The sequence below is a fragment of the Dermacentor variabilis genome, chromosome 9, assembly GCF_050947875.1.
Source record: "Dermacentor variabilis isolate Ectoservices chromosome 9, ASM5094787v1, whole genome shotgun sequence".
Taxonomy (NCBI): Eukaryota; Metazoa; Arthropoda; class Arachnida; order Ixodida; family Ixodidae; genus Dermacentor; species Dermacentor variabilis.
The window spans coordinates 132,813,775-132,829,264 of NC_134576.1; the positions used below are offsets into that span (position 1 = coordinate 132,813,775).

Sequence of the window (15,490 nt, forward strand, 5' to 3'; positions counted from 1 at the left end):
AAGCGCGCTGCGAGTGTGCGTGCTCGTCGTCTCGCCAGTTCCGTGCAGTGGTGCGAAATCTACGGGATCGCGTCGGGCCACTCAGCGGAGGACTCGCTTCTCAACGACTTGTGCGCAGCGCGCGCTGAACGGAATTATACGCTCACGGACGGATTGGAGGTTCACAATGGGCGAGCGCCCCTTTTTCCCATCTCGGAACGCGCAGCTGATTCTCGTTTCTGATTGGCTCACACGAGCTCCTGTAGCCTGGCTTCGCTGCAGCGCGCGGAGTACAGGTGAGACAGGCGCGTCTCATTCGTGCCTCTATAACGATATGGGGCACACGTAAAAGTCGCGTGCTCTTTTCTTTGCGTTATTTGTTTTATTTTAGTTTATTGAGGTTTGTCGTACGTGTTCGCTCTTCATCATGCCTCAGGCCATGGCATCGGATCGCGCAGCAAGCGCTATCGAGTTTACAGTAGATCAGTCCGAGCTACTTAATTAGGCCAAGAAAAGATTGAGTTTAAGGCGCAGCACGGTGACCAAGCGGCTCTTTCTACAGAGGTTGAAAACCGGGAAGCTGGGGGTATCTGTTCAAAGCAGAGAGGAAACGAGGGCTATCGTTTCCATCCTGCCGCCGATTAGACTAAAGCGACACCTGTATGGAACGTGTGTCCGACGCATTTTCGCCCCTGCATCGCCCGGCGTCAGTGGAGCTCATTTTACAGTGCGTTGTAATCACGCTCTTTTTCACGAACGAAACGCGCGTGTATACCCGTTGTGTATTCACCGTGTCTGGTAACCGGCGTACAGCGCATTTCTGAAGGGCCACAGGCACCGTGATCATATCGTGTGGCTTTTGTGTAATTGACGCCCCGAAGCTGTGCCACGCCACGCGGAAAATACGCCGGAAATACGCTCCATATATTTGTAGCTTCAAGAGAGCTCGAGACCCGGAACGCCTCCTTTCAACTACTCGTGCAGCTGGTGATCGTATTGATCGCTCGTATTGTGCCGAGCTCTCTTTGTACCTCTGCCTTCGATTGATCACGCGCAGGCTCGGAGGAGTTATTTCACTTGGGAACAGAAAAAGCACAGAAAAAAAAAGGAAACCCACTGCGTGCCTGAGGGTCACGCACGATGGCCAAGTGAGTAATTACGTACGAACGAAAACAAACGCAGTGTATCGATCGCCGACGAACACTTAGCAGAGCATCTTGCCTAAAAGGGCTTGAGGAGGATTGCAAAGCGGGCAAGTCGGTACTGATCAACGTTTGAATGGTAGCGCGGAAACCTATACGCAGGGGCGAAGGAACGACACAGAAGGACTGGACGTCGTCCAAGTCGTTCTATCATGACTGCAGGCACACACGTACAGACACACTTTGTCTCACGCTCAAGCACATTCTCTCAGGCACAAACGCATACGCGCGCACACACAAACGGCTGTGGCTCTTCCAAACAGCCAGCGTACAAACAAACGCGCACTCCTCGCGAAAAGCTAGCGGCGGTGCCGTTGTGGCCACGCCCCGCCCGGGACCCGCGCCGTTCCGTCAGTGTCAGCGGCAGCGGACGCGGCGCCTTCCTCGTGCAGCGCCTTTCCCCAACACGTGTCCGCGGTGCGCTATCTCGCTTCCCCGTTGCCGCTCCGGCGAAAGGCTCGGCGGCGGTCAGTCGGTCGGCCGCTTCGTTAATCAGTGGCGTGTCGCGCGCACAGAGCGACTTTCCCGGTCGCACGCGGTCCCCCCCTTTCTGTGCACGCAGACGGAAGCGCGACTGTGCGGACCCCCACACAGTCGTAGTAGCCTCTGTTGTAGTTCCGTGCAGCGGCATTAGCGGACGACGCTGCGGCGAGGACGGCGTTTCAATTTCGGACACGTTCTCGTTGCGCACGCAGCCATGGCCCGAGGGACGCGGCTCGACGAGGCATGCGAGACGTACCCAAAGCGTGTTGCGAAACGAGTCCCAAGATGCGTTGTGCGACGAAGGCACGGGACGTGCCCCCAAGGCGCGTTGTGTGCGACGCGTCCGAGATACGCAGACGAAGTGAATGCGCGCGCATGTGGGACCGGCACGCATGATTGCGCAGTTTACAGGACGCGTTCACACTAGCGAATTTTAGAGGTCGCGCGACCGACCGCGCGACTGGCGACCGTGGGGCGACCCGCGGCAACAGCGACATGCGATGTCTCGCGAACGGTGCCTTTCGCGTCTGCTCGCACCGCCACTGCCGTGTATTGAGCAGCCGTCAGCGTGTTCCCGACTTCCCGCTCCTGCGGCTCGGCAGCTTTGCGACTCTATAGTCGCGGAACCAAAGAAATCTCATTTATGCTGTGTTGTTCTCGGTACTGCACCGCCGCACTAACTCCCCTAGCTCTCAGTTCATGTTGTGCCTTTTTTTACAACTACTTTCCTCCGTGCAAACGCGGAGTTGCGTGCGCCAATGTTTCCCTGTTAGTCGAAGGTATTAGGCTTCCCCATCTTCTCGTAATAAGCTCGTTATCTTCCCTCTCCTGGTGTTCCTGTAGCCTTTGTGCGTGTGTGTGTGTGGGCGGGGGGGGAGGGGAAGGCCGTCCAGCCTGGAAAGCTGCATATGGCATAGTCTTGCGTCGTTAGCATGGGTTACCTCTTTCACAATCATACGGCTTCGTTCCTTTCGCTCGCTGTCGCGTATATCACTTTCGCAGCCGCTCGGCGTAGTGCACCTGGATTCCCTCGAGATCAGCACCGCGCACAGACCGCCAATCCCAAAAAGCTGTTTTCCTTCCCGTACAGTCTGCACTGCACCTATCATGTCGCTGTTATATCCCGGTCTGGAAAGGGTTAAACGTCATGGATATAGCTAAAGAGGGACGTTACCATGGGAAGCGAGCTGTGTGGGTGATTGTCTGGCTGGGTGCGGTATCGAATATCGATATGACTGGAGGCCAACGGTGCTCAGTCGAGGGCTTCCGGTCGTGCCAATCGCGTAATGGACGAAAGCGTTTTTTTCATTCTCTTCGCAGTTGCAGAACCGTTGCGATTATCTCTGCAATGAGAAGAATACCAGCGGCATTAATGGTCGACGTGAAGATGCAATAACTAATCTGCACGGACGTGGTCGCCAAATATCTTGTTAAAGCGAAGGGTCACGTGTTGTCTATAAATAGCGCCCCACGTTACCACCAGGCAGCCACAAAACGTCAAAACTAACGTTGTAAATCAGTTGTGAGGAAGCTCGCTAGGCGGAGGAAAGCTTATGAAAGGGGGAAAAAAAAATCACTGCCACCCGTTTTGTAACAGGAAGCTACAGACAAAGGAAATCCAAGACCAGGACGAATGTTTCTTCAACTGCAAAGCTTTATGAGGAACCCGTATGGGTATTCTTTGTATAGCTTTGTGCTAAAATACAGCCCGATGTCAGCTCTTTTTTCTTTTTCATAAACTAATGTTGTACTGACGATCCTTCTCTCATTGATCACGTAAGAAATTTGCCCGTGGTTTGGCACGGCTAGTAATTAATCTCCCGAGTCTTTTTATGCCAAGAAAATAGGGTGCCTTTTATTGTTCCTTCAACGGGCAGTAATATAATTCCTAATTGGTGGAGGCAAGCTACAGATTTCACTGCGCGGCGCGGATGAGACAGGCGGAACCGATCCGTGCCGAAACGTTACGCAACAGGGCCACTGTATAAATACCGTTCCGCGTATGGGTAACGGAGGAACCGTTTTAGAATAGTCGCCTGGCGGCCCTCACGCGCGCCGCATTTGGAAAGGGCGAACGCATTTAGAAGGCGGTGCGACGGAAGAAGCGTCCCTTCCGTAAGCGGATTGCATGACCGAGCCAGCGTCGAATTTGCCACTCCCCTCTCCCCCCCCCCCCCCCCCGAGCCGCATTGCGACAAAGCCGAACCGACGGTCGTGTGAGAATGACGTGCCGGCGAGGGCGTAGGGTTGATATAACCTGGCGCGAGGACGTCGAGTGTATTCAGGACTTGCGCCACAGTGGCGCTGAGCGAGCTCTGGTGCTATTGTAGGCACTGCCAAATTCACCCATGCTGTCGAATTTGCCATTTTGTCAGCTCCGACTGGCTCGCAGGGCTGCTACGGACCCTCTTATTGGCTAAAGATACCTCCATTGTGGAGTATGACCATACGGCGGATTTTCGCAACGTCCAGAATAACGTCCCTAGTTGGTCCTGAAGGGAAAGAAGGAAAGCCAGCGCCCCCTTCCCGTGAAGCTTAGAGGGGAACGCGTTATAAGGCTAGCCACAGTCGTTCGCACTAGGCGTTAATGCTCGCGTCTGTTCGCGCTCACGGGTATTCACTCACGCTTATAAGTCTCGTATGCTCATGAGCACTCACCCAAATTCTTCGTACTCACGTCCACTGACACTCACACGCTCACTGGCACTCACTGACACTCGCGTTAAATGTTTCATCCGCTCACACTCACTGGCCCTCACCCTCGTTTAAACTCACGTCTGCTCACACTCATAGGTACTCGGTGACGCTAACTCACCTTTATGCCTTTGAAATGAGTATGAATATCAGTGAGTGCACCCATGAGTTCGGCACCTCAGTCAAGCCGAAGCACGGCTTTTCGTTACTTTCGCAAAAGGCAAATTATTCCATCGAGTGAGTGAGTGAGTGAGTGAGTGAGTGAGTGAGTGAGTGAGTGAGTGAGTGAGTGAGTGAGTGAGTGAGTGAGTGAGTGAGTGAGTGAGTGAGTGAGTGAGTGAGTGAGTGAGTGACCGTGCCGACGTGTGTTAGCAGCGTTCCGAGATAGCTAGTTCGCAGTACGGCATAATTTAAACGGCGTTGGGAAACCAAAAGATGCAAAACGCCCGTGTCTTCTAGTGTTTGCACTACGCGAGGTCGCGAATTACATAGCAGGCCGCTGCGGCCGTGTTTCGATGGCAGCGGAATGCAAAAACACTCGAGTACCGTGCTTCGTCGAGCGCACGTCAAGGAACCCCGGGTGATCCAAGTTAATCGGGAACCCTCCTCCCCTTCCCAGCCGTAATCGAAAGCCTCGGGAAATCAATGCTCAAATCTCCCAGAAGCTTTGTCACAATTAAAGCGATGCTTAACCACCAAGCAACCGAACCAGCAGACCCGGAGCAAGTGACGAGAGCGTGGTTGGTGGCACGTGACATGTTGTGCCACCCCCCCCCCCCGGCAGAGCACGAGGAGGGTGACTTTCAATGAAGCAGCATTTCGAAGAAAAAAAAAAATTGAAATTATGTGAACGAGTTGAGTGACTATGGCGGTATTTTTCATGCGTTCAATGCTTACGTCAGCGCCTACGCACTGAGGTTCTCGGCTGCTAGCAAACAAAATAACGTGCTGCATCAATGTCTTCAAATTGGCAGTTACACCATCACCTGTACACTTGTCCGTCTTTCCTCCTCGTCGTCATAAACAGTTACGACTTCGATCCGGCTTCGATGGCTTTCCCGTCGCTATACTGCGTGCAAAAAGCAAAACACAGAAGAAATCGTTGCGTAGGAAGCCGCGCGTCGTCCTCCTAGATGAAACGCATCGTCACCCAAGGCCGCACCTGTCACCTCGCCTGCCGCGGGGCTCCGAGTTCTCCGTGCGGCTTTTTTCGGGACACACGGGCGGCGCGCGCCAAGCGCGCTGGAAAACCCAAACATGGGGACGGACACGTCGCCGGAGCGCCCTCTCTCGCCGGTGGGAGAAGAGAAAAGGGAAGAGAGGGCACTAGCGGGCAACGTAATTTGCCGCTCTGCCGGCGCTCTCGCCGACTATCTTTAGCCACCTAACCGATTAACCCTTTCCCCGAGAGACCCAAGTGGCGTCAAAAAGCAGCAGAATGGTCTCGGTGCTACCACTTCGCTGCTCGTTGCTTCTTCTCCCCCTGCCGACAGAGGCCACCAGCTACAGAGTGCGAGCGCGCTGCGATAGCACTCGCCGCGCCGCCCTTCGGCTCAACGGAGAAACCTCGCTCGGCGTTCACCGTCGCAATCTCGGAGGCCACGCCACATGGCCTCCCGAGTTGCGTCGGCGCGTGATTTTCTGCGCCCGCCAATCTTGGAGGGAGGTTATGCCACAATTGTTCGTTTCTCTGCACGGCGTCATCTCGTCATGGCCGTTTCGTTGGGAGAAGCGCACGCGTAGGCGCACTAGTTGGGAAAATTTCCGCGCGGAGCCCGTATCTGCTTTCGCACCGTACTGCGTGTGACTTTCTTCGTGTAAGTACAGTTCATTGTTGTAAAAGAATGCGTTCGCTGACTCGGGTGGTTGATACCTAGTTAATGCAGCTATTTCAATATTGTTTTACAAACCGGCGCTTCTATTCATTTCAGCATTTACTGTTGTGAACAGAACTAAATTATTGGGAAGCCACAAACGGACACGAAGTTTCGGTTTCGCTCTTATCACGGCCTGCTACGGCGATGACCGAAAACTGCCGCCAGCCGTCGCCGTTGGTTATCTGATTCGTTAATCGTGAAGCGGGCTTCTCCAATCAGCACCTTCGCGCATCTGCTGCGAGTTATCCTATGGAAGGTGGCGTGTTCTGGTGGGTGCGCTGAAAATATTCAAACGTTGCCATAGCTGTTTCAATTTGCTACGTTATATGCAACTCGCAGGACACACCCGCTCAGCTCGTAAACGATCACGTTAATAACGGACTATGTCACCTTGCATAAACAAGGACCCAAAAACTTCAGATGTAGGGCTGTTCTTAACAGGCACCTTGTTGCCAGGAGCTCCTGCATTATGAATGGAAACGGAGAAATCGTTTTGTTTGGCGTCAGTACACCTAATTCGATGACGTTTTAGCGCGATAGCGTTAAGGAGCCCGTGTCGCAGAAAATCCGGCGTCGCACATCGTTTCGGCAAAAAAGATTTTCGAACCACGCCTACCCGGGCTTCTCATGCGAGGCTAGGAATTGATTGAAATAATTAAATTTATCAAACTAATATACGTGGGAAAATCGCAAACTACGCCTGTTGCACAACCCACAGACATGATAGCTCTCGGATTGTAATTTCAATGTACGAGAAAACATAATTCTGTTACGTGAAAGCTCAGACAAACCCCTTTTCCAGCGTTTCCACAATTCATAGACCGCACACGGCGTCCGCCATTGAAGACGACTGAACAGGCGACGTGTTCCTCTGCGAAAGCGGCATTTTCACTGTAGCCATTAACAGCGAGACTCCAGGCCTATACGCCTTTCGTCGAGACTTCCTCTGTGTTTGTAAGGAAAATGATATTGAAAAAAAGGACAAATTCAGAAAGATTAATTTTCAAAGAGCGTTCCGGCTTATGACGTTGCTTTCTTGCATAACACATGAGCGTATGGTAAAGCCAAACTAGTGAAAATATGGGTGTGTAAGTGCGTGCCTGCGTGCGCTCACCTCTGTTCCGCCAGGCAGGGCAAAGCTATTTCCAAAGCTTTCTTGTTTTTTCGGTAATTAGAATTTATTGTATAACCCCAAACTTTCCTTTCTTCTCATTTTGAGAAGTACTTGCTAGCACGACGTTGCGGTTTGCGGAAAAAGCCATCCTTACAATGTTCATCGTCATGAGGTGAAGCGTGCTTTACAGTGCACGCGCACACCCTATCAGCATGGTTTTTCTTGGCTTGTTCTCAGACGCTTTTTGTTTTCATATAAGTGATTTCACAATGTCGGTTTACAATGGTTTACAATGCGATAATTTGGCATTAGAGGGCGCTTCAGCTCGCGGCCAACTCCGATTTATCATTTTAAATAAACGCTAAACGCAAAAGCAGGCGGTCCGTGATAGCTCCACCTCAGTGCAGTTGTGTAATGCGGTGAAGCACGTAAGGTGTGCTGCGGAGAAGGGAAGTAAGACTTTGCGCAAGTACTGATTTTAAACAACGTGGCTTTATTGAGTATACTTTGGCGGCGGCTCCCAAACACGAGGGGCAAAGGAAACATGAAAGCTGGAACCTGCCGAGGTCCCAACCCACGGACTACCCTGGTTCCAGCTTTAGTCCCTCCGCTGCCTCTTGGGGGCCCTGGAGATCCTGCGCCATTACGGTTTATTATAATCGCGGGTGCTCTCCTGATTCCTCCGCTTGCACGCATAATTTTTTTCCGCATACTATATAAACACACCGCAATACATATCTGTATTGCGGTGAAGCTTGCCAAAGCACATCCGTTAATTTTGCAACGCACACACGACACAGGGCTCAGCAATTAAGATTCTCATCAGACAACATATGAATGATATGTGTTGAATTCAAGAGAGAAAGCCGAAATTCAGTTTGCGTGAAGGATAATTTTTATTTATGACCTCAATCGAAAGAAAGAAAGAAAAAGGTTGCTTAAAATCAGGAAGTCCCAAGAAAATTGAAGCACAAATTTACACATCCCTAACCCTGCACCCAAACAGATATCGTAGTTTTGTAAACTGCGTCTGCTAGAACATTTCAAACGGACAAATGTGATGTATAACTTTACAGTTACGTACAACTGTTACAACATTTACGAGCGTTTCGCAATACTACTCACAAATTAATGGTATACTTTACAAACGATGTACAATACGTATATATAACGTAAGATATGTACAATACATCAATTTTGCTAGCTTTAGATGCCTCAACAGGTGCTGTTTACAGAATTGTGAAATGATAGTTAATTGTAGTAAGGTATTATAATATTACTAAATATTGGATTTGCATACGAGTATTGCGTCTCGTTTATTTCTTTCTTCTTTTATTTCGCCAATGATACAGATACTGTTTTACCCGTTCTTTTTTTTTCCTTCTTGAATTCTTCTAACCCTGGCATGTTACCTTGAACTACCACAAAGCGACAGATGCATGTGTGCCTACATTTCGTACGTTTCGCAATCGCCTGTGTTTCATGTTTTGTTACGTATATGTTATAACAAAAAATTACATTGCAATGTTTTTCACTACAGGAGCTATTCCTGTATGCTGTATTCCCAACTGTACACCCTACAAGCCAATAATCAATAAACATGTAATTCATACTCTCGTATTCAGACATGTGCCGCGCCGGAGTGCAGAATGTTCGCGCTCTTTCAGTGCGATGCGCCAAGTCATTGTGCATCTCAGCTGACCACGCGAACTAGACGTACGAGTATAGTTCACCTCGTGACGCAGAGTTCTCGTTCTGCCCTCAACCAGGTCGAGACCGGCTGAAGCTGCAGCTGTGCTCGGGGGATGAGTCCCTGCCGTACCCGCGAGGGACGCTGGGAGAGCTGTCCCCGCGCAAGCGCCGTGGCAACCTTCCCAAGGAGTCGGTCAAGATACTTCGCATGTGGCTCTACGAGCACCGGTACAACGCATACCCTTCCGACCAGGTGGGCGCACTTATTTATTTATCACTTATAGTCGGCACTGCCAGCCGCCTGTACGTGGCGGCCAAAGTAGGGATATGGTATACATTCCAATGCAAGTCTACTATTGCCTCAATGCACCGGATTTTGTAGCATGGCCTCTCACGTGCCTATACCCGGCACGATGCGAAACCAGACACGCCCGCCCTCCCCCAACCACGCGACCCACGTCATTATTATCTCCGGGATCGTCGGTCACGTTTTCATTGCACCGTCTCCGGGATCGGGCCACTTTACTGTCGGACTGTCGGCCCACTCTGGAAAGGAAGGTGGAGCTCCCCGAGGCCAGAAAGTTTGGGAGGCCAGGCCTATACTCGTGTTAAACACGGCTAGTGATAAAAATCTTCTTTCGCGACTACATTTAGCAACTCGCAGAAGAGACGACACGTCAGAAACACGGCTGCTCGGAACGTTGAAAACAAAGCTACCGAAAACCAGATTTTTTCGGGGGGTTACTGGCTCCTTGGGACAGGCCATTCGCGTATATATATTACACGATGTGCCACAGTCGCGCGGTTTGATCACGCGCCTGCGCTTTTCCTGCTTGACGCTGCGTCGCAGGAGAAGCTGCACCTGTCGCGGGAGGCGAACCTGTCGGTGCTGCAGGTGTGCAACTGGTTCATCAACGCCCGCCGGCGCATCCTGCCGGACATGATCCGCAAGGAGGGCCACGATCCGCACCAGTACACCATCACCCGGAAGTCGTCATCGTCTTCCTCGTCCTCTTCTTCCGGCAGGTCGCCGCCGAGTCAGGTGGGTGTCGGCCGGCAGACGCGGCTCACGAGCTCACGGGCCGACTCGCACTCGATCCACGCTCACTTTACACGCACTCAGTGCTTACTCTCTCCCTTCTTTCCTCTTTCTATTCCCATTTCCCCCATCCCCAGTGTAGGGTAGCAAACCGGGTGCTCGTCTGGTTGATCCTGCCTTTCCTGTCCTTGCTCTCTCTCTCTCTCTCTCTCTCTCTCTCTCTCTCTCTCTCTCTCTCTCTCTCTCTCTCTCTCTCTCTCACACACACACACACACACACACACACACACACACACACACACACACACACACACACACACACACACACACACACACACACACACACACACACACACACACACACACACACACACACACACACACAAGGTGTGAGATAAGAGACAGGACCTATAGGCACGATGAGAATATGTATCTGAGGTGCATGAGTCAGTTTTCACGAAACTACGCATTCGCATTTATCCGAAGCCACAGAGCTGTGTGTTTCTTTGCGTAGGGAGGTCAAGGCACCGGCGCCATTAGGATCAGAAACTGTCGCGATTTTTTTTTTTAGCCGTGCTTCTTGAACAACGTGGCGAACCCTTTCATTCCTGCTTGATTACGTGTGTCGTGGACACCCCTGGCATGCGCCCCGGCTGTACGATGTACGTGGTACAGCCTGGCCGCGATGAGAAGAGTTTGCCACAGATCCGTGGTTCTCTCTCTGTCGGCCTAATACTCGTGTATGACAGAGGCGAAATCAGGACCGCCGGAACAGTAAGGGCGGTTGATTGTGTGCGCTGTATCCCAGTAAATCTTGGACGTTTGTAGTAAGTTTCTTCTGGACATTGTGAATATTTATAAGATGAGAACGCATAATTGGAGTCCTAGGGAATCTGGAAAAAGAAGGCCTATGGGAGGACAAGCATTCATGTGTGGACCGGAAAATTACTTGTCATATCGTTACCTAAATTATAGAGGTCATATGGTCAGCAGCACAACGCTATAGCCACGGACTGCCACGTTTCCGAACGAATATTCTCTGTAATTTTCCACGGGCCTTCACTGTCTAATCTGAGCCTATGGTTCCCCATTTTACTTATGCAAAACATGAGGACCACATTTAGTACGAATCTCAATGCGTGCGCTATAAAGCTCGGGGAATTTACCATTTCCAAAGATGTAGTGGCATCAATATTTCAAGAAAAACAATTTAAATTACGCCAACCGATATGACATCCTAAATAAATCTTCACGAAAACTGAAAATGCACCCAACCGATGTGACGCGTAGCACAGACATCTCCATGACGTATTTGCGCAATCTCCATAAACAGTTTAATTCCAAAGTAGAATGAACGTCAATACGACGTCGCCTATTTGATATTTACAAAATACGTCAGTAGGACGTCTATTAGAAGCTACGACGAGACGTAGACGAATGGATCCCATCTGGATGTTGATAGGCTATCAGTAGTTCACTGGGATTTATTTATAACCGCCGTACAGCGCACTGAGCATGACCGATGTGCCTTGTCAGTTGCACACGAGGATCGCGTAACCGACACGCTCTTCTTGTCGCGACGCAGGCGTCACTGCCGCCGCCGTCTCTGCCGCCCCTGGTGCACCACCACAGCGGCGGCAGCCACCACCAGCAGGCGCCGCACTTGGCGCCCGCGCACCGGCACCACGGGGTGCCACCTTTCGGCGCGTCGGCCGCGCCCTCGTCGGCACCGCTCAAGTCCGTCAAGGACGAGGACCTCAACAGCGACGACTCCGAGGGGGCCGCCAGCCTCGGCTCGCCGCGATCGCCGCTCAAGCTGACCAAGCGCTGGCAGCGGAGCCACGAGCGGGACCTCAAGGAAGACCCGTCGCCTTCGTCCTGGGATGAGGACGACGACGACGAAGACGACGACGACGATGAGAACGACGGCGAGGACGACGACGAAGGCGACGACGGGGAGGGCGACGACGAGGACGAGGACGACGAGGAAGAGGAGGGCTCGCCCTGGTTTCGCGAGGACGTCAAGGGCCGCGTCGTCGAGAGGTCCCCGGCCGACGACGGCGACCCCTTCAGCTGCCTCTACCTGCTAGTGGACGTTGCGCTGAGCGAACTGGAGAAGCGAGCAGCGTCCAGCTGATAGCGGACCACGGCCGCCCCGTCCCCTCTCTCCTAGGCGCGGGACCCAGGGGCGGACGTCGTACAGCCGTCGCCGGAAGTTTAGGGGCCAGGGCACGGCCGAGGCGCCGCCTCGGACGAACAGCGATGACGCGCGCCGTACTCCGACGCCATATGGCTCCGCAGCCGAGCGTGAGTGGCAGAGACACACGAGACCCCCTACAGTTAAGAGGGAGCGCTAACGTTCTGTGGTCCTGGCGGTCGCCGAAGTCGCCGTACCGGGAAGCCTGGGGCATCCAGCGGCGTCCGTTCGCGGCCGTGCCTTGACTCCTAGGCTTTCGACCCCTGAGACGGGCGTGCCCGTGCGTGGTGTGTGCGTGTGTGTGCCTTGTGTTTTCCACGCTCCATCCTCGCTTTCTTCCCGTGCGACTCATCCGACTCTTTGTTTCGCCGTCTTCATTTCGTCCGGGGCACCTCTCGCGCGTCAAACATTAGCGCCCCCTCACCTCCTCGTGCCACCTGCATCGCTACCACTACCACCACAAGCACCGCCACCACTGCTACTACACCGCCACCCCTCGGCACCGTGCACACCGGCCTCGTCCCGAGCAGCGCACCCCACACCGGCATTTTCTCTCTCACTGGACAAAGACACTTAACTTATTCGGAGCGAGATGGGGCCGAGCCGATATCCTCGAGATGTGCTCGAACGGTGTAGCTAGCTCCCACTGTACCTCGGACGCTTCGCGTAGCAATCGAGTTGTGCGCGCGGCTCGATCATTGTCGCGGCAGGGAGCTCCCACTCGGTCGCTGCCTGCCCAGCGTCGAGAGACACGTGACCGGCTTTCATTCTCAGTGAGCATTTGTTACTTCGAGCGTTCTTTCTTTCTTCTTCTTCTTCTTCTATATTTCGGTTTGTGGAAAAGTGTCTGAATGTGCCGTCTTTGCCGCGGGAAGCCGGTCTCGCCAGCCGAGAGTCAGTGGGGGTGACCCCCCCCCCCCCACCCCTTCGGCAAGTCGATGTCGATGCCTGTTTCTGGGGTGGTATTCTGGACGCTGCTAGAACCCCGCCAAATTGCAGAAGTTCGCCATCTTGGCAGTTCTGACTGGCTGGTCGAAAAGGCGCCATTGCAGAATTTGAACAATATGGCGGAGTTTGGCAGTTGGCACCTCCTGGTTACGGGGCAACAATTTTCTGGAGAAGCCTCTCGTCGGGCCCAGTGCTAGCGGTCGACGGGACAATGTCTCGTGATGCCTGCCCGTGCGGCGCGCCATTGACGCGAGCGTTCTGAAATGTCGTGACGAGCGATTGTCCATGGTCGCCTCTTTTGTAGCTGCCGGACGCCGCCATCGTAAGCCTGCCTACAAATGGCGTTCGGGTCGCCTTTATATGTGACAGATTGGAGTTTCTCCTCCTGAAGTTTGTTGCTCCGTAACGCAGGCGAAAAAAAAAGAACGAAAGAAAAAAACATCAGGAACACTGCCTTAGAGGCGGTGTACGCCCGCAGTGACACTCGTCTTTGTGCGCGCCGGTAAGCAGGCGATGTCATTGCAATCGTGAACCGAGCGAGTCCTCCTACTGAAGCACCGTTTGGGGCGCGGCGTCATGTCTGAAGCGGGGATCACGTGCAAATGTGATGTGCAAGGACCGTTGATTCGAAGCCTTTCTTTCCGGCCGCTTCGATTGGCTTTGAAAGCGTCGGAGAATAGTTTCACTTCAGCGTAAGCTCGCTCATTTTAGGCCTAGCTCGCGAGCGTTACCGCTAGGATTTCAGGTGGTCTGTGCACGATACGCCTCCGTGTACTTGAGGAGGATTGAAATTCGTTGGCAGCAGCACCGACAGGGGGCGTCGGAAGTGACGTCAGGAAAGTCGAAACGCTCGGACTCGTACAGTGGCCGTCCAAGTGTGGATGTTCGCGGTTCGCGCTTGCGATGACAGCGCCTCGGTAAGGCTGGTTTCGCACTACGTGGTTGCAACCGTTTTTGCAACGCGGGACAACGTCATCGCCCGAGTTGACCGATCGGAAGTGTCGGATTTCTTACGCGATCCGACATGTGCGTCAGTCACGACATATGTCTTGAACGCTCATGCACGTACGCGACGACTGTGGCCGACGCCTTGTGACGTCACAGCAACTGTTCCCACAGTGAAAGGTAGCGCTTCGGTCGCTACGCGTTGCCTTTCTGTGGCGAAGGGAGAAGAAAAAAAAATGGAAGTTGGGTATGAGACGGTTTCAGATGTAGCGCATTGTTCTCAGACTGTTCCTGTCTTGTTTGACCGGTGCTTTGCATCTTAAAAGCACACGAGCACCGTCGGTAATGTTTCTCTGCCCCCCCCCCCCTTGTAGGAGAGCAGGTGTGTCACGTAGCGTTTCGTATGAAGCTTGGCGCACACGTCATAACATACACATATGTGAAAAAGAATGCGTGGATCGGCATTCTGCTGTGTCCTCGCTCCTAGTCGCCGCATTATCGAGGGAGGAAAAAAGAAAAGCTAAACAAAATGGTCCGTCCGTGAGTCAGTCCGTCCGTGCGTTCGTTTCGTCGAGTTTTTATTTTATTCTTTTTGGTCGCCGCGCGTCCAGTAAATCTTTAAAAAAGTTGTTTGTACATTACATAGTTTAACAGAGTTTACCCACAGCATCACGTATATATATATATAAATACTACGTATATCACCTCGTGCCCAACATCAACCTAGTCTACAGACAAGAGTCGCGAGACGTTCTCTTCGCATATTGTCACACATCTAAAGGCATGCTATATATACAGATATGTGTACACACTGCATGTAAACAACGGGCACGCAGCCTGATTAGCGTCGGCAGTTCACATGGAGCGTATTTGTCGTAGCGGTATAGAGTAAACGGCGGTTTCTTCGCAAGGTGCGGTTGTATACTCTCACATTGGGCAGGTCGATGCGGAAGCCTTCGCTTATAGAGAGTTTTAGAATAGGGACCCCAATGCAATAGCGTCGAAGAGACTGCGCATGCGCGAGACGTAAACTGCGTTTGGGTTTTGCGTCGGGCACGCTGTTTCACTAATTTAGCGGGAGCCCCAAAAGCTGCCCCGAAAGATTTGCGTAAACAAACATGGCTGCGCCCATCGAAGCGACGGCTCCAACCTAGCACCGAACTGGGCTCGATTCGTGCTAACGCGTGAAGTTCGCAAGCTAGGAGAAGTGACTGCGGTTATCGCTTTCTCTCAACTAGCGTTTGTTATGAGGATTGATTGATTAGACGCCACTGAGTCCGAATTCGATTGTGGATTTCATGGCTCGTATAGGCCTAACAC

The 15,490-nt window shown here is 52.5% G+C and overlaps 1 protein-coding gene across 1 annotated transcript in view; it reads left to right on the forward strand.

Annotated features, from left to right (window-relative positions):
• Positions 1-15,231, forward strand: part of LOC142557549 (uncharacterized) — a 146,559-nt gene extending 131,328 nt beyond the window's left edge. The window contains exons 2-4 of the mRNA XM_075669480.1: positions 9,119-9,294; positions 9,892-10,083; positions 11,666-15,231. Of these exons, the coding sequence (XP_075525595.1) occupies positions 9,119-9,294; positions 9,892-10,083; positions 11,666-12,217 (920 nt within the window). The 3' untranslated portion in view covers positions 12,218-15,231. The remainder of the gene's footprint in view (positions 1-9,118; positions 9,295-9,891; positions 10,084-11,665) is intronic.
• Positions 15,232-15,490: the final 259 nt, after the last annotated feature.